At 38.2% G+C, this 25701-nt stretch overlaps 1 protein-coding gene across 15 annotated transcripts in view; it reads left to right on the top strand.

The window, feature by feature from the left end:
* Positions 1-25701, top strand: part of CADPS2 (calcium dependent secretion activator 2) — a 318019-nt gene that overhangs the window by 92215 nt on the left and 200103 nt on the right. For all 15 annotated transcript variants that reach the window (XM_074168769.1, XM_074168768.1, XM_074168766.1 and 12 more), the window contains exon 3: positions 15672-16004. In XM_074168769.1, the coding sequence (XP_074024870.1) occupies positions 15672-16004 (333 nt within the window). The remainder of the gene's footprint in view (positions 1-15671; positions 16005-25701) is intronic.

Below are 25701 nucleotides of genomic sequence, written 5' to 3'. Positions count from 1 at the left end.
CAAATAATAATGCATTTTAAGTGTGAAAACAAAGCAAACAATTCCCCAAGCGCTCTCATTTCATGATGCATTGTCCTTGCCCGTGTTTTCTCTCATTTTCTATTTTTCATGTCTTCCTCTTAGAACAGAAACAGTTTGAAGTACAGATTGTCCTTTTAGGGGGGCAAGGAGGCAATTTCTATAACACCAAGTACATTGTCATCACAAAGCAAGTATTATCTATTTCTTCAGCTTGCACTTAAACTTGACTGTGTTGTTCCATCGTTTTTCTCCCAAAATCATTTGAAGTCTTCTGTTTGGCCAGTTTAGAAACTTTCAGAAAGCATTTGCACCACATGCTTTGAGATGCTTTGTAGAACAGTCTGGACAATGAATCTTTGTGAGCTTCTCTGTCCTCATTGTGGAGAGAGAGGTTCCTCTGGGAGCACTTCAGAGCAGAGCCTGCGGTAAGTGCTCAGAGTTGTCCTGTGGATGAATATGCCCTTTCTCAGCACATGGAAAGGGGTCTAAAATGGGTGAGTTGCATTGGACTGTTTGGACTGTTTGTCCTTATTCTCCTCTGAATGCTTCCTTTCTCTTAGTGCATAAATACAGATGGACATACAATGCTAAGACTTCTATTTTTCTCTTTGCTGAGAGCTTAGACATTGATAAGTTATGAACTAGATGGGGTTTTACTCCTTTAATCTTCTGCTTGGCATCTCTTCTTCATTTACTTGTCTCAAATCATACAGCTTTTGATGTCTACTGCAGTTTTTACCTTCCCTTCTCCCGTTCAGCCTATTTGCTCTTGCTTCAATCATTTTAGTAATGATGGGATTATTTTTTAAACAATTGTAGTGGATTACACTAGCAGCTATTGGGTCATGCAGGAGACAAGAAGTGCAGGCAGACTTTCTTTTTGGATTTGGGATGAGAAGTACTAGCTGTGGCCTTTCTGGGAGATCTTTCTCTCTGCCACTTCTGCACATTACAGATTCTCAAAATCTCTAATTCTCAAAAATAACTAAGACAATATTACCTTCCTGGGATGCAAAAGAAGTTTTTTCTTAGATTGAAGAGGTTGAGTTTTCCCATGTATGTATTGCTTCCTTAAATCCTGGGGATTATAGCAGGAGAAAGATGCTCTATTAAAAGATGAGACATCATCAATAAGCCTTGCAAGGCTTAAGAGGTCCTACTCTTGTCTTTGTTTTCTAGCGACTCTCCAAGTTTCGCAATATTCATGGTGCATCAATTCTTCTCCAGTTTCCTTAGAGCAGAGTGAACTCAATGCTTTAACCTTTCATTCCACCCAACCACACCCCTTCCATCCCACCAAAAAATAAACCACCAAAACTAAATAGTATAGGCAAAGAAAGTGGCAGGTTAATTGCTTAAATTTTCAGTTTGCTCACACTTTTTCACTCACTAAAACAGAGACAGAAAAAAAATGATATTATGTGATGACAGTTCGTGTGGCTTCAGCCCAATTTCTATTTGCTCATGTGCTTTTTGAACATTTGTCTGCACCGGCAGGATATATAAATTGGCAATGAAAAAGCAATCTTGATGAGTTAAAAAACAGCAAACATTCTGAAACAGTATCCTTTTCATTTTAAATTAAAATATTGAGGGTAGTGGTGGGGAATAAAGACCTAAAGGATCTCAGCAGAGATACTCTGACTATATAGGCTGCCTGGTATTATGTGTAAAAATAGAGCAATAGTAGTATGTTCATTCAAACTAAAAGCTGTTAATCCAAACGTAGGTGAAAACGGTTAATGCAGGAGAGCATTAATCATAAGAGGGAAATGAAATAGCCAATTGTTTTCATCTCTACAAATGAGACCAATGTAGTACTAATGATGAAAACTCTCACATAACTTCCACTTTTCAGTCATGTGGAATAAAAATTAGAATGACAAGTGACTCTAGAGGAAAATTCAGTGAAGTGAAGGACTGTTTTCCCTTCCTTATTGCACTTGCCCATTTACTTAACTTTTTCCTCAAAGTTAGTGCACAGAATTGGTTCTTATATTTAGAAAGATTGTATCCTAAGAGATAAACAATATCGAAAGAGATAAAGTGCTGGGTTTTGTTGTATCTTGTACAACACTAAATAAACACCAATAGTCAGCCAATTGAGGAGTTCCTTAGCAAGGCAAATGGAGATGTTGGCTATCTATTTTGAACAGCTGTGTGTTTTTCTCAAGTTTGCAGGTACCAAAGGAGGTAGTTTAAGGTGCATAAGCTAATCATCATCTGTGATTGTGAAATAAATAAGTATGCTAAGTAAATGTTTTTTCTAATCCTTTTGGCATGGCTGTGTTTACTACTCATCATTCTTGTGTATATATGTTTCCTTTTTAAAGTCTGTTTCTTTCAATCTTCAGTTTCCTCTTTCTGCTTTATTTCCAGCTGCTTTTGTTGTCCTTCACCTTCTTCCCTCAGTCAGGGTCAGACACCTTTCTGGAATTTGTTTTCTGGAAAACAAATGGGACCAATAGTGCAGTGAGAGTAAGGCTTTTTCCAGTGATATCTCCAAGGCACGCTGTGTTACATGTTCAAGTTGACAGCCTTTTCCTGGCTTATGATAGCTAAAATAGACCCTTTGAAATTCTTGCCACCTGGAGCTTTCCATTGGTCCGTGAAGGGAGGAGCTGTGGTCCGGCGAGATCAGCATACTGGGGAGCAAGTTTTCAGCTCTTTTGTAAGGAGGGAAGAAACTCTGGAGGCAATGTGTTGATAAGCTCCTAATTAATGCCTGCTGAATTTCACTTTACTAACCAAGAAAATGCACTTTGGCAAAAAGAGGCTTTGCAAATGACTTCTTTGCCAAGTAGATGGTGATGGATATAACCAAGGACAGTGAGCATGTTGCAGCCTTACGCAGTGGAGGAAGGAGTTCCTTACCTGGCCAAGGAAAACCTCTGCTTTGTATCTCCATGCTCAAATAGTTTCACAGCTGCTTTAATTGCCAAGTCTTGAATAAACTGGGAAGACAGCACAAGAATAGGTTGATAACTTACCTGGCTTGATGACAAGACCCTGTATTTAACTTGCAAACAAATGTGTACTTCAAAGCATAAAACTCTTCTCCCTCCCTTTGGGGTTGTGTGGTGTTCAGTGTAAAATACTGTCATTTGTGCTTATGGTCATATCAGTCAATACATTAAAAAGATAGATGTTGAAAAAAATCTCATGTCTAGCATGGAGTTTAGGTTTCCCTTGCTATAATGGTAATTAACATCTTCCCCTGGGCAGGCTGACAGCTGGAGTACTATTCCTGTTTTGGAACTGCAGAACTTAAGGATTTATTCTAGATCCACTCTGTGCAATCTGTTCTTTCTCCTGTATCTGGAGGTCTTGAGAAGCATCTACAGAGATAATATGGGGTTTTAGCAGGAGAGAGCTGTTGGATAGAAGAGCCTAGGCCTGTACAGAAACTGCTTAGTCTCCAGTGACATTTATGTGTTTATTTCCACAGTTAAATAGGAATGATGAGTGGACTGCATAGGTATGATTTCAGACCTCATGGCATTGTCTCCAGCAGACGCACAATATCCTAGCCAGGAGGAAAGCAACATGCAGAGGGAACAGTGCTTTCTCCCTTGTAGCACATCAGATGTCCCAGTCCCATTATTGAACACAGAATTACTGAGACTTCTTTTAACAGCAGGCTGTTTCTTATGTTCAACAAACCAAGCATCACAACATTTTTAATTATGCAGATCTGTTTCTGCTGTCCTTCTACCTGTTCATCAGCTAATTTTTCCCTGCTGTAGACAACTGGAAGAAGAGAAGTCGTTTTTGTAATTGCTTGCTTGTAATTACCCTCATGCAGGGTCTAGGATGAAGGTATACTCAAGCCGCACCTTTGGGGAAGAGGATTTACCTCTTTCTGATTGCCAGTGTTGAATATGCGGCTGTGGATCAGCCCACACAGGTCTTGAACCACGTGAACATTCATTGGCGGTGCAAGCAAAGTCACTCAGGAGGAAAGTTGGACCGCTTTGGAGCTATACATCCGGGTGATATTTGGAGAATAACTCCTCTGGAGTGCTGGAACCACCTGAGGGCCAGTACCATGGTGCACAAAGTCCCTCAACATGCTCCAGCTAGCCAGTGACCTCTGGGGCTTGGTGGAAGGGGAGATTAGACTTCTGAAGAGAAGCTAGCAGCGGCTGTAGCAAGTAGAGCTATTGCTAAAGTCATCCACAACTGTGCTCATGTCGGCAGCAGTATATAACTTGCTGTGTCTCTCAAGGGTGCAAAAACTATTGTTACCGTTGTCAGCCTTGAAAGGAGGATAAATATGCTTGTTCCCAAAGGGCGCCTGGGTAACTTTAATAAATGAATCCAGGAGAAAACACTGCTTCTGGGTGAAATAGTTTTGTGGATTTTTTTTATGGTGATTGTCACTATAGCTCTGTTTGCTCTTGTGCCCAAGGCACGAACATTGCAGTACATGAGTCTGTGAAATGTGTAGCCATCAGGAACAGAAATTTGGGAAGGCTTTGGGCAATTGCTTGTGCCAATTTGAAAAAGGAGGCAAAGAAACAAATCCCAGTGCACAATGTTGTGTAGTATGCTTACAAGCATGTAAGCCTAGAGAAGTAGCACACATTTTAATTTGCAAGAGTTTGGTTTTTGGTGTGGTTTTGTTTTGTTTTTTTTTTTTTTACAGATAGCTGGTTGCTGAGCTGTCAGGTATGTCCAATGTGCGGCTATGATATTGCATCAATAAGCAAAATAGTTTTGGCAGAAAATAAACCCCCTTGCATTCTAACACTCCTCACTGAGGTGGGAGGCTAGGGGCGGCTAGGTGTAAATTCTGAGTGACGCCCAGTTCACCACTATCAATCAATCCAGTCGCGTTTAATATATTAAACTATCACGATTCCGGTTACACTAGTAGTGGACTGCACCTTCAGTCTAGTCGTGCTCATGAACTAGCACGGCTGCACCCTAGTGTTTGGTTGCGTTCAATGAGAAACCGAAACGTCTAGCTACTTAAGTAGTGCAGTTTACTTAAGCAACAGATCTAACGGTTCTTATGGTTTGCCTGTGATAAATACACTGTCTGCAAAGCACATGCAAGTAAAAATATTGTTAATGGTACAAAGCACACGACAAAGTTACAAACAATACAGCCTGGCTATAAATGTAAAAAGGTAACCCTCTAGAGAGAGATTTCTGAGTTTCTCGAGGAAGCACTCAGTATAGTCTAAGTCTTACCCACAGGCATCCCTATGGGGGGGAAGAAAGGCTCAGCCCATCGACTGGTCCCGGGAGTCAAAGGCAGTCCGTGATGGGGTCCTCCCTGACTTGTTCATGACGGTGCCTTCCCTAGTATCCCCCCTTTCTTGGGCTATTTTTATACTATTTTTTACCGTCAAGGTGGAGTTTGAGTGACTCTAGTCACAAATACCTTTATTATGATTGGTGTAAAATTCTCTCGCCTTGCACTTAAAGGTATAGTTTACGAAAAATTCAGGGCACAGACTCAAGGAGGAGTGGTCGCACCTTGGAGGCAGGTAGCCTTTGGGCTGGTGGTGTGTTTTGGTATTATAATGACATTATAATGACCAAAGTTCTCTCAAAGGACAGCATTTCATCAAAATTTGACAAGACTGTTGGCTCAGGGTAGCAAATATGCAGCTTATCGGTTCCATAGGATCACCTTGTTCCCATATCTGCTGTATAATCACAGAGCTTGGCCGTGGAATCTTCACTCCACTCCATCCTCCATGTTGCTTTGCAAGCAATGTTGTCCAGGGAATCTTAGATGTAGTGGATTCCTCGCATACCAGCCGCCGCTGTGTTCCGCCCTGGAAACGTTTCGATTTTATACCTTTCCTTAATATGTGAACAGTGCTATATTTTTAATATAATTTTTATTTTAGGAATTATTCCACAGTATGATATTGCCCAAAAGAGTTGAAGAAAACAAAATAAACCTTCTAAAGATTTCAACTTATGTGGGTTTCTGAATGATTACTCTTGATAGGAAGAAATCACAGCATAACATACTCCAGAAGAGTAGTAAACGTGATACTAAAACAAACAAAAAAAGAGGAAAAATATTAAATGAGGATTATTCTTGTTCAGATGATGATGTCTTATTACACTGAAGTGAGAAACGGAAATTAAATTTAATAAAATGTAGTGTTTTAAGGAGGTTTACAAACAAACAAAAAAACTTGCTGTTCACCAAAAGTTAAGATTTTTTTATTTCAGCATTTTTTTTTCCCCTGAATTAGAGAAAACTCTGCAGTGTAATATACTTCTAGGAGAAGAAACCTATGATTAACGATATCATGATAGAAATACTTAAATACAAAGATAGGTTTTTATTGGTGTGATCTCTTAAATTTGAGCGTCTTTTGCTTTTCCATGAGGGTAGGGACTCTGTTCTGAAAACTTACACAGATAAAGAAAAATGGCCCTTTAACTCTCATAATTTCATTGAAAAAAAAAAATCATAGTGCCTGGAGAATATTTATAGGGGGTTAAAGGGAATGAGGAAGGAAGACGACATGCAAGCCAGTCTCTTTTTTTCCTAAAAACGTAAAAAATATTTCTGATTTCAAAGTACTGAGCAAGTTTCAGTAAGTAGCACAATGTCATAGAATCATCTAGGTTGGAAGGGGCTGTGTTCACTCATGTTCAGCAGCCAATAGTTGTTAAAAGTAGTTAGTAAAATACAATGGTATCTATTAGTCCCTTATTAAAATATAAATGCTGTTTCAGTGGCTAATGCAGTAATTTTATTCAACTACCATAAAAATAATTAATAAAAATAATAATTAATGTACTCTTAGATGTACGAAGCTACTGCCTAAGCTATTTATTTTTGACCCAAAATGACCTTGTTCTTGTAGTCTGATTACTTGATCAGACTAAACCTAATCTAAACATCAACTTCATAATTTGTGGAGTGTTTTTTTTATTTCTTCCCAGACTCTCATAAGTGCAGTGAGAGCATCCTATCTGAAACAATATTTTCTTCTGCAGCTCCAGGATATAGCAGCAAAGAGTGTTGCTTATAATATATATTAATTCCTACAGGCATAAGCCTTTGTTCTTAAAATGCGTAGTGGTAGAAGCTGTTCTCCAAACTGTCAGAAGTTTTTTGCACCTTCGTCAAACTAGCCCAAATTCTCGGTGCGATGCATTGTGTGGTTTCAAAATACAGTAGAACTACTGAGGACTGTGTGACCTGATCCCAGAGAATGTTGCTCACTCTACTGACTGAAATGGGGGATATTTTTATTTCTGTGGAACAGAAAGGACTTTGAGAAGTGGGTGAGAGCTGTTGACTGCGAGAGAGCTTTTGTATGAGAGGCTTTGAGGAGCTGCTGCAGTAGCAACAAAGGTGCTATTTAATATCACACAGTAAATGTCCTATGCTTTGTTTTGCAACAAGTAATGCTGCTAGCACAGCATGATGCATGTCACATCAAATTTTTAAGTAAGAAACTTATTTCAATTCCCTTTATTTCCTAGAAAAAGAATTATTTGCAGAAATCTTAGGCCTCAATTTAGCCCTGAAAATTGCCGGCCATTTAAAAAAAAAAAATCTGTTTGTCATAATCTCAAGAGTTCTTGTAACTGTAAGAAACACATCATTAGTTTGGGTGGAGAACACTCAGACAGCCCATCAGAAACCTGAAAAGCATTCACAAACTTGAGTGTTCCTGGAACTTCCATCCAAGTCCTTTTTGCCCTTGTTTAGTCTTTATCAAAGAGTTATTTTTATTCATTTATATTTTTTTAACCTTCATTGACAATGTCCAATATGACATAGTTGCCATTAATATTAACATAGTTCTAGCTTTGTTTCAAGCAAGCTTAAAGTAAAAAAAAAATTACCCTTTAATACAAGAATGATTCTCTAAGGACAAAATGCAACCCTCTGTAGTTGTGTATCTGTGTCTGTTTGATAGGGTTCTCCTGAAAAAATCTCCAAAGAGAAATATCTGTAAGCCTTACCTGACAACCTTTTTTCTTAGTTATATGAAAAGCTTGGTTTTAACGTTAGTGTATTTAAAGGATATCCCAAACATCAGTTGCAGTACATTGGCATAAATAAATACGTTGGATATGTAGATAACTAACCAACCAGCTGGATCTTCAGTCTTTGTGAGCTGGTGTAGGAGAGGCAGTGTTTGGCCCTCATATAGCAGTACACTTATAATTTATGTGTGCAATACGGCTTGAAAACTCTGGAAACACTTGAAAGTTGGTATGTGTGGTGATGTCAGAGGTTGAAATTTGCTCACATGCCTTACAGTGAAATTTGTCCTTTTTTTTTCTTTTTCCTGAAAGAGATATTATCTAAACTTTAAAGTTTGTGTGGGGGCATGTAAGATTAGTGCCTGTAAGATTAAAATACAAGCAGATGAAATTGGGTTAGCTGTTTATCTTGGGGACAGAGGGTCTATCCCCACTTTCACCCAAATCCTTTGAGTCTTATTTCTCTGCACCGAGCACAAGAGATTGACGTGGCAGTGCCACAAAGCACAGGAATGGGAAGTGTATCCCACCTGCCCAAGGAGGATCGCACCAGCTAAAGAGCAGTAGCGCCATTGCTAGCGGCAGTAATATGGTGAAGCAGCACAGCTCCCAGCAGACTGAGCCTCAGTGACAAGCTCCAGCTCCAACTGGGAAAAATACCCTTAAAGTTTATTTCTTCATGAACAGGATGCGACTGGGGCTTGGAGAAGAGAGGCCAATCCTCCCAGAGGTTATGCTTCGCAATCTCAATGGTGCCCTGTCTGCTTTGATCACAAGCCCGTGGATTGGTGCTTGGACTCAATGTTCTGAAAGGTCCCTTCCAACCTACACAATTCTGTGATTCTATGATTGGGAGTTGCTTTCCTAAGCATTTTGTTCCGAGCTGGGAAGAGGACAAAGTGGGAGTCAGCACCTGGTGAAGTCTTTGGAAGAACTTCACCATTAAAGACTGTGTCTGGATTGGTGGTGCTACTGGAATGACCACACTGCAGTGCTTGCAGCTCCTTAGCAAGTCTCAGGAGGCCAATGAAAACAGAGACCTGGATAGTCCTAGTTAGAAGGAGATAGTGTACTTTTCACGAGCAAAATAAAGTGTGCAGCATCAATTGAAGCAATTTGGTGCAATCACTTATAAATGCCCAAGTGTAGGTAATGAAGCATTTCCTACAGTCCTCATCAGTGCAGAGGGTACTGTTACAGCTGTGGTTGGTAGTCTGGAACACAAAGACATTTTCTGCTTGTCAGAATGGTATACAAGGAATCATGGAGATAGAAGTAGGAAGCTACCACAGCTCCTGGGTGAACCATTATTTAGAGGCCCTTTCTGTCTATAAAAGGGCTGTGGTGTTTTATTCCACCTATTATTGTGCTGGAACATGCAGCTTGGGTCCAGTAATGCCAGAATTTAACAGAAGTGAAAAAAGCTATTAGGCAGTTTCTGCTATGTGTTGTAAAGAAAGGTGATAAGGAAGCTGATTCAGATGCTGTCTAGTTTGTCTAGTGTGCATTTTGAGCTGCAGCCGTCTTTTCCATGAGAGATGCATTGAGCCCTGGCTGTTAAGACATAGGACATGTCTGGAGTGTAAATGTGAGCTCCTCAAAGGTAGAGGAACAGCAGGGACTGTCAAAAATGAAGAAAAATCCCTAGCTGCTCTTGTGACAAATGAAGTTCCCAGTGCTGCTTTGCTTAATGAAGAGGAGAACGTTGGTGCAGCTGCACTACTAGAAGGCGTACAGGGGCCAGATAAGTAATGAGTTTCCTTACTCCTGAGACTGAGAAATTCTTGTGGTCATTCTGCCCTTCTCAGTACCTTTTTGAATTTTGAAAGAGCAAACAAAGTTTTGCTTTAACAAACTCCTGTGTTGCCCCACAAATCTTGTACTCAAAACATAAGAAGCAGTAAGTCATAGCTGAATTGAGTTTGTTTCCAAAATGGGTAATGGATGAACATGACTGACTGCAGTGCTTTTCTGTGTGTGTGCGTGTGTGTGTGTATGCATCACATAGACACATACGCATTTATATATATATACACACACTTATATTCCCTGAAATTAAAATTTCAGTTTTCACATGGTTAATAAGAAGGCAGTTTTATGTTGAAAAAAGTGTTCCATTATAACTTATTACCTACAAAACCAGGGATTTTAATTTTATAACATTGGATATACCACAGATGTGAGTGGTTTTCTGCAAGAGATTTGCATTGTAGACACAAAATTCTTGCAATTAAAAATATGAGGGATTACTTTCTGTGTTTAACTTTGGAAGAGAATGTTAGTATGAAAGTGAGATTTTGGTTAAAAACCCTAATGTTTTTCCCTTTTGAGATAATGCACGCTTCTTTTTGTTTGCTTGTGTTTGCAATCCTTTGCTTAAAAGGGGGGGGGGAGGGGTGTTAGATTAGAAATTTTCTCTTTATCAAACCCTTTTGCAAAGTTTTCTGCCAGAGAATAAAAGAACTTATAAAATAATTTGGTGAGTGCGAGCTTAGTGCGTTGCCAGTTGGTGCTGTGCCTAGAGCTGAGCCAGGCTCTGCTAGAGCTGATGTATAAGCAAGTTGTGAAAGGCTGTGCTTTACTGGTATGTGTAGCAGAATTACAAAATGTTATTTTTTTATTAATAGCACCACTTATACAAACTGGGAGGAATATTATAGGTATTTATAACTATTGCGTTGGGTTTTTTCTTCTAAACTGGCTAAAAAGGTGACCTCATTAGAAAACTCCCATCAGTATCTGTCTTTCAAATGAAAGAAAACCCGTATAAAAGTTTGTAATGCATGGCCTAACAGACCTCATATTTAATCCATTTACAAAGAAAAGGCAAAGGCTATCTGCAGCTGAGTTTATGCAAACTCTTTTGCCTATTGCTTATGTTTTTCCTGAGATTTACAGTAGAGAACAAGATTATCATGTTTGTGTTGTCTGCACATATAATTTGTTAAATATGGTATGATGTTTGACAAAAAAAATATTATTCAAAGGGTATGTGCTAGAAGATGGTATGTGCAGTTCTTTGTTTAGTATTTCCAATATTTTCTCAAGTTGTAGGCACTGCTAAATGACAATTTTTCAACTTTAAATAGAAACACACTTAATCTGTGTAGTGCTAAAGACTATTTTGAACCAAGCTTTTTACTATCATTTGCAACAGATGAAATTGCATATGTATAAAGATTGGATAAAAAGGGAATTTAAACCATACTTCAGTAGATAGATGCAAATGATAATTGTTACTGTAATTATAAGGAAAGACAAAATTGGCAATTTCTTTTTTTTAAATTCCTTATGTGATCATCTTTGAGGGGTTATGGTATGAGAACTTTTTCTATCAAAGACTGTAGGTTTGGTTCAGTCCAAGAGTATTGAGAAGGGCTCTAAATAATGTGAATTGAAAAAGTTCCTCAAGATGGATATATTGGGCTGATCAAAACCTGTCATTTATCTGTTTTTTCCTGAATGCACTGTATGTGTTAATAGAGCATGTTTTTTTGGTATTTTATAGTTTGTTAGCAGTAGATAACATGAAGACTTGATGTTGACTTAGATTTAAGGAACCAACAATGATACTAAAGATTCAAATGCCAACTTCGAAAGTCGACATTTGATAGAAACAGGAAATACTTCATTCAGAACTTTGACTCTTGTCAAATTTTTTCTAAATAATACAAGGATTTCCAAATGATCATGGTTGATCTGCAAAATCTAGTTCCCAGTAGAAATAGGGTTCTGTGTCCCCACAATAACTTTTTCTGCTATTTTATGTTTTGCATTCAAACCTCTAATATTTTTTTCTCTTCAGTTCCCCTCTAGTGCTGAGGAACTTGAGATAACATTTTAACACTGGAGGGTTTTGAATGGTTATTTAATTAGAACTAAGTCTAGTGGTCAGACAATCCAAATACGGGAATAAAGGGATGAAGAGCCAACAATGTAGTGAATGTACTTAATTTTAAAGACAGATATCAACACAAATATTTTCCCTAATGGGGATAATTGGGCTGCACGTATAATCCACATTGAAGAAAAAAGTGGCAAAATACATTAAGACACTATAAAAGCTTATATATTTCATTGTAAAAATGAATGGTGCCAAGTACCACCCATGTAGTAAAGCATGTATGTATCCCAATCTGCAGTCCTGGCCTAGACTCTGGACCCACAGATACTCAGCCAGATGGGTTTTCTGGAGCAACAGTGCAAACAATAATTCCATTGGCATGAAACTGGTGGCATGCCATTCTCCATATAGTAGCAATACCCATAAACCTTATATTTAGAATTTAAAACCAAACCAAACCAAAACAAAAAAAACCAGCCATAAAACAGGCCAGAAAAGCTTTGAAACTGAGGAGACAAATCTCAAGAAATGTAACTGAAGCAGAGGATTTTGAATTTAACATGAAGTGTACCATATGTCTTTCAGGAACAGGAATAACGAGACATTTAATAGCTTTTTAATGCATCTTACTGTGTCAAATTTGAGGCACATATGGTACTCTCCTAACCGAATTTCCATTCTCTTATGGTCTAAAAATTGAGTCTTTCTGTTCAAATGCTATTATTATTTTTAATGAGCTCAAATACGAGTAGTTAATTTTAAAGATGATGTTACATTTTGTGCCCTCAGAAAAAATTTCGGTAAATTGCCACTCAAAAAGGAGTAGTACAATAAGAGCTTTAGGTCCAATGGATTCCTCTTCAGAAGCAACCATGTACTTTTTGTTGTCAGTTTTTTCACATCTTGGGTTTATATGTTGAGTAATTTCCTTTAATATCCAACATACCTTTTGTGAAAGAACTATCTTGGAATAATTTTTGAATATTTAATAAAACTACAGTTGTGAGCTGAAGCACTTCAGAAGGGAACATTTTAAGGTCAGGGATACATGCAAATTGTATTTTGTATTTGCATATGTCTATATAAAAATTTGTTTTGCCCAACATGAACATGCCATCATTTGGTCAATGGTACAGGCACCAAATGTTACAATAGTCCTCCCCTTCCATAGGTAAGTACTGAAAAATGGAACAGATTTTTCCTGCAGTCTTCTAGAAAATCAACTTGAAATTCGGAAATAAATTTTTAATTAGTCTAGTTCATAAGTCAAGGGAAGTGCTAGCAGCTTTTCAGCCCTTGCATTGTGGATTAATGGTTTTGAATAATAGAAGGTAATGAAAGGTGAATGATCTTCTGATGATCTTACAGTGTTGTTTGGCAGATATTTTTTTAATTACACTGATCCAGTTATATCGGCAATACACAGGGTCATGTAATCTTGGATAAACATGAGATTTTGGGGGGGAAGAGCTTATAAATATTCTTAATTTCATTCTTCTGCATCTGCTTTCTGTCACTGATTATGCAAACTTATGTGATGGAAGATTTAATACTATTTATGAACAAAACGAAGTAGCTGAAGTATGTTTGAAGTCATCTTTTTAAAATATTTTTTCCCATTTGCTTTCCAGTGAAGCTGTTGGAGGAATGAATCAATTGTAATTGCAGGCTGTTAAAACAAGGAAAGGCTTAATATCCTTGTACCTGTTTGCGTTGATAAGTTTTATTGCTGGGTTGAATTTCTGATTATTATTTGTTTTGAAATGAGATTCAATGTTTGTGTAGCATTTTTAGGAAACTAATATCAGCATTAACTGACAGTAACCATATCAGGTCCCTTTATGAATAAGAATTTAACCTTAGATACTTATGTTTCCAAAAGAGGTAATCTATCATGGTACAGTTAGAGCATAAAATATCATTAGCAGATACTGGTGATGTTTGGGGCTTTTTTTAATAATCTGTTTGGGCAAGTACTTTCAGGCTTAATCTGCAGCCTTCTGTACAATATAATTAGGATATCCGTTGAAAGGTGTATTTTATAAGTAACTGCTTTTTAAAATATGCTACAGGGAAGGATGCATCAACAAGCACCAGAACTTTTAGAGTGTTTTTCCTGATCTGTTTCCACCTGTGCACTCCTCTCTGATCAGCTTCGTAGATCCTTTCCTACTGCTCTGTTTTGTATTTTCCAAATGAAGCACAATAGTATTTTAGGTTGGTTGTTAGGTGCACCATCTTCCAACATGGGATAGCACATGGAGTCAGAGCTCCACTGTGCTGTCATCTCCATTCATTGCATTTTCATAGTGCTTGGTAACTAAAATGATTATCTGAAAATGCATGGTTAACTCATCTTCCACTTCATAGCATCTGATTGAAGAGAGCGAACAGTCAGAAAGGTGATGGGAAGGATATATCTGTTTAGTTCTTTGCATTTCATAGAACCATAGAATGGTTTGGGTTGGAAGGGACCCTAAAGATCATCGAGTTCCACCCCCCCTGCCATGGGCAGGGACACCTCCCACTAGACCAGGTTGCTCAAAGCCCCATCCAGCCTGGCCTTGAACACTTCCAGGGACGGGGCATCCACAACTTCTCTGGGCAACCTGTTCCAATGTTTCACTACCCTTAGTGTACAGAATTCCTTTCTAGTGTCTAATCTAAATCTCCCCTCTTTCAATTCAAAACCATTATCTTCATCCTATCACTACGTTCCCTGATAAAGAGTCCCTCCCCATCTTTCCTACAGGCCCCCTTTAGATACTGGAAGGCTGCTATAAGGTCTCCCCAGAGCCTTCTCTTCTCCAGGCTGAACAGCCCCAACCAGTTTCAGTTGTGCTTGAGGTGTTGGTGGGGCACCCGAGTAGTCCCCCAGCAGCCAAGCCTTGTGGGGCAGAGTGCCTCGAGCCATCTCCCTCTGCTGTGGGAAGCCAGGTGGTTCTTCCTCAGTTATCTGTTTGACACCATGATGCAGTTTATCCCTTGTCCAAGGCAGACATCAGTTGTTTATGTGGCTGATCATGGTGCAGTGCTCATCTTTTTGTTGGTTGCATTCTGTAGAACAGTTTCATGAGACTTGCTATGAGAAATGAGCTGGACACGCACAGTGGCTGGAAAGATCAACCTTGCCAAGGCCTGTGTTAGAAGATGATATGAATGCAATCATCCTTGAACACGGAAAAGTTCTTAGAGAATGCTGATTTAATTGGTTTGTTGTTGTAATTTGCCTTGTTGTATCTTAGAGTATGTGTGCTTGGGAAGGGTTTTTTGTGTTGGTTTTTGTTTGGGGTTTTTACACAGAGAATCCCATATTGTTAATACTGATTGTAGTGTTTCTCTAGTATTTCTTTTTCCCGGATCTCTGTCTCATCTTCTATGAGATTCTAGGCTGGCTTAAAGATCATATTTTAATTCCCGAGTTTTGAGACAGTGTAGCTTATCCATGAGTTACTTGCAAGTAACTTTAGATTTCTGTGGTTTTAATGGAGGAAAGATTAATTAAACCTTGTAGGTAAGTTTTAAATTAACTGCTGTTAATTCAAACTTCATTCTAGCTTAACTATTGTAAATTTATGCATAAATACTGTAAAAGGTACTTAGTTTAAGTACTTCATCAATGGAGAAGCTTACTTTTTCAACATGGTCATTTGTTTCTGTATGAAAAATTACAGCAAACTTGGCCTGTATAATGCTTCCTTATAAATCTATCTTACATAGAAACACAATATTAGTTTGTAATCCCTTTATAAGGGATTGCTTTGTGTTTGTGTCCATGCCTAACTTTTTCTGTTTCTTTTTTTTTCTGTTCTTTTTGTTTTAAAAGGTATTTCTCAAGAGCGACCGGGTTGCAAGAATGGTCCACAGTGGCGGATGTTCTGCAAATGACTTTAGAGATGTTTTTAAGAAAAACATAGAAAAGAGGGTCCGAAGTTTGCCCGAAATTGATGGATTAAGCAAAGAGACAGTGTTAAGCTCATGGCTAGCCAAATATGATGCCATATACAGGGGAGAAGAGGACTTATGCAAACAGCCGAATAGGATGGCCTTAAGTGCTGTATCGGAGCTAATTCTGAGCAAGGAACAGCTTTATGAAATGTTTCAGCAGATTCTAGGGATCAAAAAATTGGAACATCAGTTGATTTATAATGCCTGCCAAGTAAGTATTGGTGTCACTCAGTTCTGTTGTGTTCAAAATATCTTCCCTCCCCCCACCCCAACAGGTCAAGTGCTTCCTCCCTGTGTGCAGAAGCCTTCAGCTTTAAGTACAAATCCAAGGAGATGAGACCCCCTCAGGGAGGAATGTTTGCATCATTTGGTCACTGGAGAGCACTTGGAAAAAAAGTTTGCCAGAAAACAGAGTACTTAGGCAACAGGGATCTCCAGTAATGTGGGTGATTCTGCAGAATGTCCTATGGTCTATATACCTGCATACCCTCATAATAAATTACATATGTATGTTTGTACATACATTTGTGTGTATGCATATATATCTTTAAAAGAAATTTGCTGACATAAATAGACAGGTGATTGTGGTTGAATTCACGATGCTCTTGGCCATCCAGTGTCTAGAAGTTCAGTATGTTGGAACTCAATGTGCTTCATTTCAAACACCATCTACAAAGCTAATTTGCACATTTTTACTTTGATGTTCTGTTGGATAAGAATGATGTTCCCCATAAATTACTGAAGCAAAGACTAACAGTCTATTCAGCAATCATAGTTGGATTTAAATGTATAATCTGTTGCTAATCAGTAGTATAAATGGTATGTAAAAATATTTTACCTGGCCAGTCTTCATAGTGATGCAACTATAAAATAGCAGTTACTTAGGGAGAAAAAACATGAAAAAAGCATGGTATTTTTGAAAGTCTTGCAACCGACCAGTGTGGACGTGGCATTTAAACTGAGCTCACACAGCTTTCTACACTGTCTATAAAATAGTACAGCAGACTACAGCTAAGCCGTTTTTCATATATTATGCCAAAGGCTGGTTTGTAGTTATGGGCCTTCTTAATATGGGAACAAATGAGGAATCTTGGACATTGTTGCCTGCTTCATTTATGGAGTAGTGTGGCATGAAATCAGGTAACTGTTCTATGATTGAAACATCTGTGGTGTTTAATTCTTCTCAGGGTCATAGATCCAATTTCTGTTATGAGAAAGTGTAATATTTTATTCTGCATCAAATTACAAGGGCTTTTGTTTTCACTGTGAGCTGTTCACTGACAGGGTGGAAAGAGACTTCTGAACGAGCAGTATTTTGAATGAAAAGAGGTAGAAAATATTTCTTCTTTTTTTTCCTGTTTGCCCCATCTTGTTCTTTTTGCCTCTTAATTCACATACACGTATATCATGGAGCTAACCTCTGGGATATGCTGGTTGGTAACAATATGAAGCAGCACTGAAATCTTGGGGGATAATCCTGCTTATTTGGGTTTTTTTGTATAATAGAACATAGAGGCATAGGAGAATTCAGTTTGGTAGAAATCTCAGGAGGTCATTCAGTCCAACCTCTTGCTCAAAGCAGGGTCAGCTGTGATGACAGAGCAGATTACTGACGACTTCATCCGGTCAGATCTTAAAAGTTCCAAGAATGGAGATGAACTGTGCAAACTCTGTGGGCAACCTGTTCTAATACATAAAAACATGAAAAATCCCTCTTTTTTTTTTCTCAAAAGCAGATAACTTGTTACTTATAGTAGAAATTCTGTATGGATTCCTCCCTTTTCTGGTGTCTGATGACTGCTAAATCTTACTTTATATGTCACTGAATGGTCAAAATCTGCTGTTAGCCTACATTGTGCTAGAGGAACACAAATGTACATGATTGTAGAGCTTTGAACAATTAAACAAAACCCCAATTGTTTCTTTAGTCTGAAGTGGTTCTGATGACATAGTCCATGAGGTTCTTGTGTTTGTGTACTTGAAGGCTTCTTTGTTTTGGTTTTTAATTGTAGGAATGTTGATGGAGCAAAGCTGGTTGGCAAATATCAACGAATTGTTTTGTGTTCCTGGTCCATAACCTACAGAGAGACTGAAACATCACAGTGACTCACTTTTGTCTTCTACCGTGGTAGAACTTTGAGCATTGGGTGATGTTCATTTCTATTTTTTTTAATTGCACATTAAAGAGGATATAGCCTTGTAGTAGGTAGGAAAGGAGAAAGACTGATTGATTATCCTCACATAATCAAAGATAACTGCAAAGATAACTCAGTGGGTTTAAGAGAAGACTTTTCTCTTGCTCTTTGAAACTGAATTTTGTGAAATCTCCTGTGCAGCTCTCCAAAGCACGCATTGTTTACCCTGGATTCATATAAATGTTGGAGGGTGGGAAGGAAAACAGGGGTAAGTCTGCCCTTGGGAGCAGATATAGGAGCACTTATATGTTTCAAGCTGGGAATAATGGAGAGGGAAAGGCTTCAAGCCTATACACTTCTTGTTTGGGGTTCTAGCTTTCTGAAGATTTTAGTCTTTAAGGGAAGGATGAAATTATTTTGCTAAAGCCAAAGCTTTCATTATGTACTCCAACAGAGTTGTGCCATCCATATATTTTATATCCTGTTCCTGTGGTCCAGTCAAGCACATTATACACCAAAGGTATGAAGGAAGTCTCTTTAAAAGAAAAAGGCAACAATCATAGCCTTCCCAGGACGTGTATTGTAGACAGCAACCAGGCTCTGATACTGTAATGCCTTTTCTCCTTTGGCAAAATCCCTTATTTCTCATTATAGTTTTAATAAATATTTTAGTTTAGACTGTATCTTATTCCTTTCTATTGACAGTGTATTTATAGAAGATGAGATTAAGTTAGACTTAGATTTCAGTCAGCACCAGCAGTTTTAATTCTGCCCTAGAAGCCTCTATCTGTCTTTATGAAAATGCTCACTTTCATTTCCTTTAGCTGCTGCTGTTTAGAATACTAGAGACTTGCAGATAATGATAATCAATAGTGTCTGGGAGCAGTCAGATAAGTGAAAGTCCAAACAGATGTTAAAATTGTATTTTTGATAGAGGTTTTGATGAGTTGCCTTCTAGCCTGTGCTTCGAGCAGAGAATCAGATATATGAAATTCTGTATATTTTGCAGCTCTGCGAAACAGCTGCCCTTAACATCAAATCTGTACAGTTATAATTTGTGCAGAAAACTCTGTCTTTTTCTTTTCCCCTTTTTTTGTTCCTTCCAGCCCTTTGGAAATAGGAAACAGAAAAATGTCTTACAATGTTGATGATAAGAGTAAATTATCCTGCACCTACAGGGCTACTAAGCAGACAAGGATGCTATTTGTAACAGCAGGAGGTATTGTCTGCCAGCCTTCTCCTTGTGACTTTCTCTGCATTTAGAAACTTTTTATTGGTTTTCAGCGGCTTTTGCTCCCCAGCCTGTTCTAAATGGAGCATTCCCTTCAACTCTTAAACCCTTGGGTATCTTGCAGCAGCTCATCAGACAGTTCTGCTGAGGTGTGGGTTACTGCGGGTCCACATAGATTGCCACTCTCCATCCTTTGTGTGACAGCAGTGAGAAACAGTGTTCAATCAATCAGCACAAGAACTTAATCAAAAATAAAAAGAACAGTCATAGACCAGCTTGCTGACATTGTCAAACACAGTCCACGTAGCTATGAGAATTTTACACATTTATCTTGGAAGAACAACTTTTTGTCACAATCTCATAACATATTCTAAATGCCTAAGCTTGTCCTTAGGTAGCGAACGTTATCAGGAGGATGTTCACATTAGGCTGTTGAAGACTTCTAAGATCTTATTTTCAACTTTACAACTTAGAGCAAGGCCAGCAAGTGCTGCCGACCACCTATATCTCTTTGTGATTAAAAGATTCAATTTGGTAAGTGCTGACACTTTCACCTGGTTTTTATTTACATTGTGTTGCCTTGAGCTGTTTTTTATGATAAAGGAATGATTGCCAATTAGCTGGTACTTAATGAGCTCCTTGACTTGCTTTTGAGATGCCTGGCCACAGTGTGTTGTAAAGATTTCTTTGATTTATGGAGATCAAACCTGATAAAGCCTTTTTGCCTTTTTTTTTTTTTTTTTTCAATTATTCACTGATGTAGAGGATAACTTTGATGCAGAAAGTCAAACTGAAAGTCAAACTCAAACTCATGTGTGGTCATGCACTATGATTACACCACTTCACCAGCACCAGAATTTCTGTATCAGGTAAATTATCACTCTACACAGAGTTAATTTTTTTTGAAAGTACATTTATAATGTTAACTTTTTTGGCTGATCTAACCCCCTTGTCTTGGGTATGAGGAAGAGAGAACAGCACTGATCTTCATAGTGAAAGAATTATTGCAAGTCACATTTTGGTTTCTGTTAGGTAATAAATAATTTTAAGAATAATGTAGCAGTTCTTAAGAATAATTATTTGCTAAGTCTTCCACTGTTGACTTTTTGGAATCCACCACAAATTAATTCTTCTGGAAATAGCTTTAGATGGTACTTTGCTGCAAGATATAATTTTCTGTTTAAAAGCCTTATATTGTGTCTGGTTCACATCCTTTATTATTTTCGCTTTTTCAAGATGTAATTCTTTGTATAAGTGTCTCATATTGAGAATGATGGACTATATTGTATCTTCCATAATAAATTTTTGTATTTTTAATTATGAGAATATTTTCTGTCAAGAATTTCTCCTGAACTGAAGTTTGCTTATTGTGCTCAACCAGTTGGACTGTTTCACCCAGCACTTCACTGAAGTCCAGTTAATTATGCAGTTTTGGAAATAATTCAAATTAAGGGCAATTTAATTTGCAACAAGGCCTTCATAACTTTTGACTGTTTGTAGTTCTAATCCTTTGCTCAGTAAAATCATGAAAAGTAGTGCAGTTATGTAATGGATCACAGAATTTCCTGTAATTCTGGATATTTTCCTTTAAAAACTTTCATACCCTGTATAAGTTATAGGGACAAATGCAACTTTATAATGATATCTTTGTACAGAAAGTTTCAGTGTGGAGTTGATAATCTTCTTCTTGAAGTAATTAAACAAGTGTTAAGATTCCCCTTAGTATATAGACCAACACTTAAACAGATTCATTGATTTTTTTAAGTTGAGGCAAGGCACAGGAAAAAAAAAAATTGGTTTGGGCTGTATATTATACATATTGCATTAGAGTATGTATTCTATATCTGAGTCTTTTTAGTCAAAAGAGATCCTGGCTCTGTGAGATGTTATAATGTGACCAGGGCTTCAGCTAAGCCAGTAGGTTTCTAATGGTCACCAATGACTGTCATTACTTATTTCATGATAAATTATACCTGATACAACAAAGTAACCTCTGAAAATGTTGGCAAGGTCAGTTGCTGTGTATTCGAGGCAGCATCAGGTGTTAGATAAGACATCCACTCATGCCTTAAACATCCCTCTGGGCTGAAAATGTGCTTTTACCCAGCCTAAAATATTCCCACTCCCCTGTTTAAAAAAACAAACGAATGAGCAGAGAAACCTCTTGCTGTTCACCTGCTGCACGTGGGAGATGTGCTGCTTTCAGGCCTTACCTGGTAAGAGTTTACTGCTGGGCAGCCAGGGCAGCCCCCCCCAGCATGGGGCAGGATTTATTTGCTCTCTAGAGAAAAGGCAGTTTGGCAGCGACTGCAGAGCAGAGGGCAGGCAGGACAGGAGTGTGGGGAGAAGCTACCCAGGCTCTCAGAGGGCAGAAAGGACTGCAGTGATGTGGGAGATCTCTTGGGAGCAGAAAAGCAATAATTCTTTGGGACTGTGGGAGGCTGTAGAGTTATAGTTAGTATTCAGGTGTTGACTGCATTTTTACATGATAAATGTGAGTCTAGAAAGTTTCTGCACACAGTAATGATGCAATAACGATATGCTTCCTTACAGAACAGGTTAGTGCTTTATAAAATTGTCTCATGTGTCTGTCAACCTGAAAAATGTTTCATGCCTTTGATAACAGAAACGTTCAAATGTTCACACTTCAGGCTTGTTCACACATCAACTCTATTGGTTTCTAGTACCTGTAAGTACAAGAATATTTCTTTTCCCATGCCCTCCTCCTCCCCCCAAAAAAGAGTAATCACATTGATTTTTCCCTGTTCTTCAGGGATCTTTTCCTGGATTTTCAGATTGGCCACTGTCTGTCCTTGAGTGAGAGCAGAATAATTCAAACCAAATATTTCAATTGAGAAATAAATTTTCATTTCTCACAGGATTTTAGGTTTTGTCTCTTCTACATGAGATGTCACTCTTGATGACACGCACACAGAAGTTTAATACAAGGTTATTTTAACAGTTATCTTTTTTAACTGTTTTTTTTTTTTTTTTTTGCTGAGCTGCTTCATTTGTCTGTTACCTCTGTTAGAGAGTTCTGGAGAGCTCTTGCTCAAACCAAAAGTTTCAGTGCTTTGGAAAATAGTGCTGCAAGGTCAGATGCTCTTCCTAAGATTATTTCTGTAATGGGACTGGGAGAAATCCAGAGCTAAGCTGAATGGTGTATGTCAGGCCAGTTTGGAGTTTCAGATGAATAATGTGAGTTCTGGTGAAAAAGAAACTCTCAGAACCCCCAAGTGATTCAGTTCTGTAAACATACACTGAGGGTATTTTAAAAAGGAAAAAAAAAAAATTTAACTCCTGTAAACAAGTGTTTTTTCTATAATAACGGAGTTTACTTTGGAAAAAAGTCTGTGATTGCCCCAAAGGGCATTGATTTGTTCTCATCATTTGGTCTAATGATAGAAGAATGATGGAAAGAATATTAAAGCGTCCTCTGAGAAGCAAGTTAATTTTTTAGCATGTTTAAGTATCTGACTCTGAACAACGTTTAAAAGCCTTGCAAGTTACGTAATGGAGAAAAATTTTTTTTTTTTAAAAATTTATGTTTCAAATTTTTGAAATATTTATGTTTGTAGTTGAAGGAATACTGAGAAAATACCAGAGAGAGATGGTGTGTTGGCAACAGTGATGCAGTTGCAGTACTTGAGGTATTGCAGTATCCTTCTTCCATTCATCTATTGGGTGAGAAAAACTGGCTTTGACATTGGCATTTAAAAGGAAAACTTGAGTGGAACGTCTGAAAACCATGAAAACATTCAGAGGTTTCCTTTTTTCAGTGTAAGTGTTAAGAAAAAACATTGAGGGATAGTTTTTCACTTTTAAGGCAAAATTTACTTGTGGATTTTTTTTTTAGCATAGAGCTGTCATTGTGCGTATGGGGCTTTGTTTTCCACCTGCGTGAAGGAGTTGGACACATATGGTCTCCAGTAGCCTGAGAGACTACCAGCACTCATAGACTAGTGGACTTCCTTGTATTTTCTAATTTAGCATCCTTCTAGGCCTCTTCTCCTGTGTGTCACCTTTCTTGTCATAAGAGGTGAGCCAGGCTTGACTGAGAATCAGCAGAGAGAAGCTGAGAATTACCCATCTCCCTGCTGTCTTGTGCCTCCTCTGAGAATTGGATTCAGCAGCAATGGGACTTCTGCTGCAAATCTTTCTTTCAAGCTGTTTTGTTTTCTGAGACTGTCTTTGGCATTCTGTGAGTGCAGGAAATCGGCAGCAGAATGGGCATCTTAGCATTAAAAAAAATAAGGAAGTTGTTTTTGGCTTTGTTAACACAGATCTTTTTAGGCTTCTTCTATTTTTTACCTTTCCCTGTGTTTCTTCCCCTAAAATATTCTTTTGGAACCATCATGAAGTAATTAATGCTGGTTTGACATTCTCTAGAGTTCCAGATCCAAGGGAGTTAAGCTGCCTCAATACTCAAAGCCAAATATATCCAGCATTTAACTTGCACTTATATTAACATCACCAGTGCATTTGACTTATTGTGTTTAATATTACCAGCTGAGGATAAAGTTCCTCTAGCTTGGTATTAACCAATAAAAATAAATCTTTTCTCCCAAAGGCTGTAGTAAATTTTTTTTTTAAATAATGTTTTTTGTTTTTAAGGAGAGATTCTGTGTCTTCAGGTAAATAAATGCAAAACAAATAATTTTTATGGCCACGTTACCAGACTGATGATTAGGCTTATTAATGTGTCTGATTCCTAGCTTATATCTGCATTTGAATGAATGCTTGTGAGCAAGCTGAATAAGTTAATGACCCTTAGTATGAATTTGTCTGTTCTGCTTAAGACATGGTAATATTCTGTATTCCCTCTTTATCAATTCAAAGTAAAGCAGTTTTGCTTTAATTTTGACTGTTTTGACAGTCAATTTTGACTGTTTAGGTTTGTTCCTCTTCAGGGTTTTTCGTCCTGTGAGGTGTCTTCAGCAGCCAGCGTGAAGCCAGCAGAAGCAGCAGAAAAAAACAGAGAGAGAGAAAGAGCCTATGTTTCTGTATCACTCTCTCTCACTGGTACTGAATGTCTTGTTCTGAAGCTAGCGGCGTTTTTCCCCCCATTTGTGAAATTTTTAAGGGAGAATTCTCTTAGCTCTCCCTTCTTGAGAGAAAGTTTCTTTCCATCTGGTTGCCTGGACATGGTTCATATGGGTTCCTGCACCCCAGTACCTCCAAAGGGAAAGATGCAGGTAAATTTGGAAATGAGCTGGCTAACTTATATGGTAGATACACATTTTAAACAGAAATACCAAAGCACAGCCATAACAGAGGATAGACTGTCCCATGCAAGAATAATTGTCTGTGAAAAATGGCTGAGAGATCTGCAGCTCTCCTTGAATAGGCTATGATTTGGGTGTTTATTTTTTATCCTCTAGGAAGGTGTGTTTGTGGCTGTCCTGAAAATGAGAGAACTCCCAGGTCACCTTTTAAGTTGTCTCCTCTGCTGAGGCTGTCCTAATCTCTAGGATCTAATCTCTCAAGCTCTGATCTTCCAGGCTGTCCACCCCAGACACCTCTCATCCCAAAACGTTATTGATTCTCAACAGAAGAGCCGCCACGCAGGGAGATCTCCTTGGCATGTCATTTATTCCCATATTTTATATTAAAAGACTCAAAGATAGTTGTTCATATCATCCAGATTCAGTCTGGTGTCAGTGCTGAGGCTGTCTGCTTTGTGATTAGATGTTCATCCCTTCAAACTTCCTCCATGTTTACAAGAAAGTGCCAGTTTCTCTCTCTGTAGGTCTTCTATAGGTAGGTAGATTATCTTCATTATAGTTTTCTGCCACAGGCATGAAAAAATTCTCAGGCCAACTGAAATAACCCTTTTCTGGCAAGTAACGTGAGTAGAGAGAAGAAAAAAATAATTGCAATCCTCAGTCTAAAAGCTTACTGCCTACTGAGAGGGGACGAGTAAGAGGAGAGTAAAAATAGGATTCATCTGTACTTTCTCTCCTCTATGGGAATCTGTTTCTTGAGATGACAGATAGCTAAAATGTCTGGAAGTCAATTTATTTATCAACAGGAAAAATCTGAAATAAAAATGAAGCTACTTATTTAGTAGAAATGTTGACTTCTAGCTGCTGTTGAAAGGAGCAGTTGTATGTTGTGCAGTCTAGGGCTGTGACAGAAGAAATATTCCTTTGTAAATGAAGTAAGGGAAGAGTCAATCCCTCTGTCACTTCTGAATAAACTGTTTCCCTAACTGGTCATGCAGTGCCGAGCTTTTCTAATGTGGGAACACTAGGGCTGCCCATAAACGAGGGAATATAATACTGAGCTGTGCCTGAGAGAGGTACACACAATTTCTCGAGTAGCTTTGTTTGATTCCTAGGATCCCTCTAAAGTCATGCTCCAATCAATCTGGCACAGCTTTCTCCCCAAACTTTCTTTCCTCAAGAGACTGAAGACAGCAATTTTACCATACTGGAGCAACTATCATGTTTACAGGTGGATAGCACAACTTCTGTAACTGATGTTTTCCCACCTGTTTAATGTTAGTAGTTTTCTTCCATTCCCATGTTTCCAGGAGGGTG

The sequence above is a fragment of the Numenius arquata genome, chromosome 2, assembly GCF_964106895.1.
Source record: "Numenius arquata chromosome 2, bNumArq3.hap1.1, whole genome shotgun sequence".
NCBI classification, from domain to species: Eukaryota; Metazoa; Chordata; class Aves; order Charadriiformes; family Scolopacidae; genus Numenius; species Numenius arquata.
The sequence above is the reverse complement of the archived record's forward strand: the minus strand, read 5'-3'. Positions and strand labels throughout refer to the sequence as shown.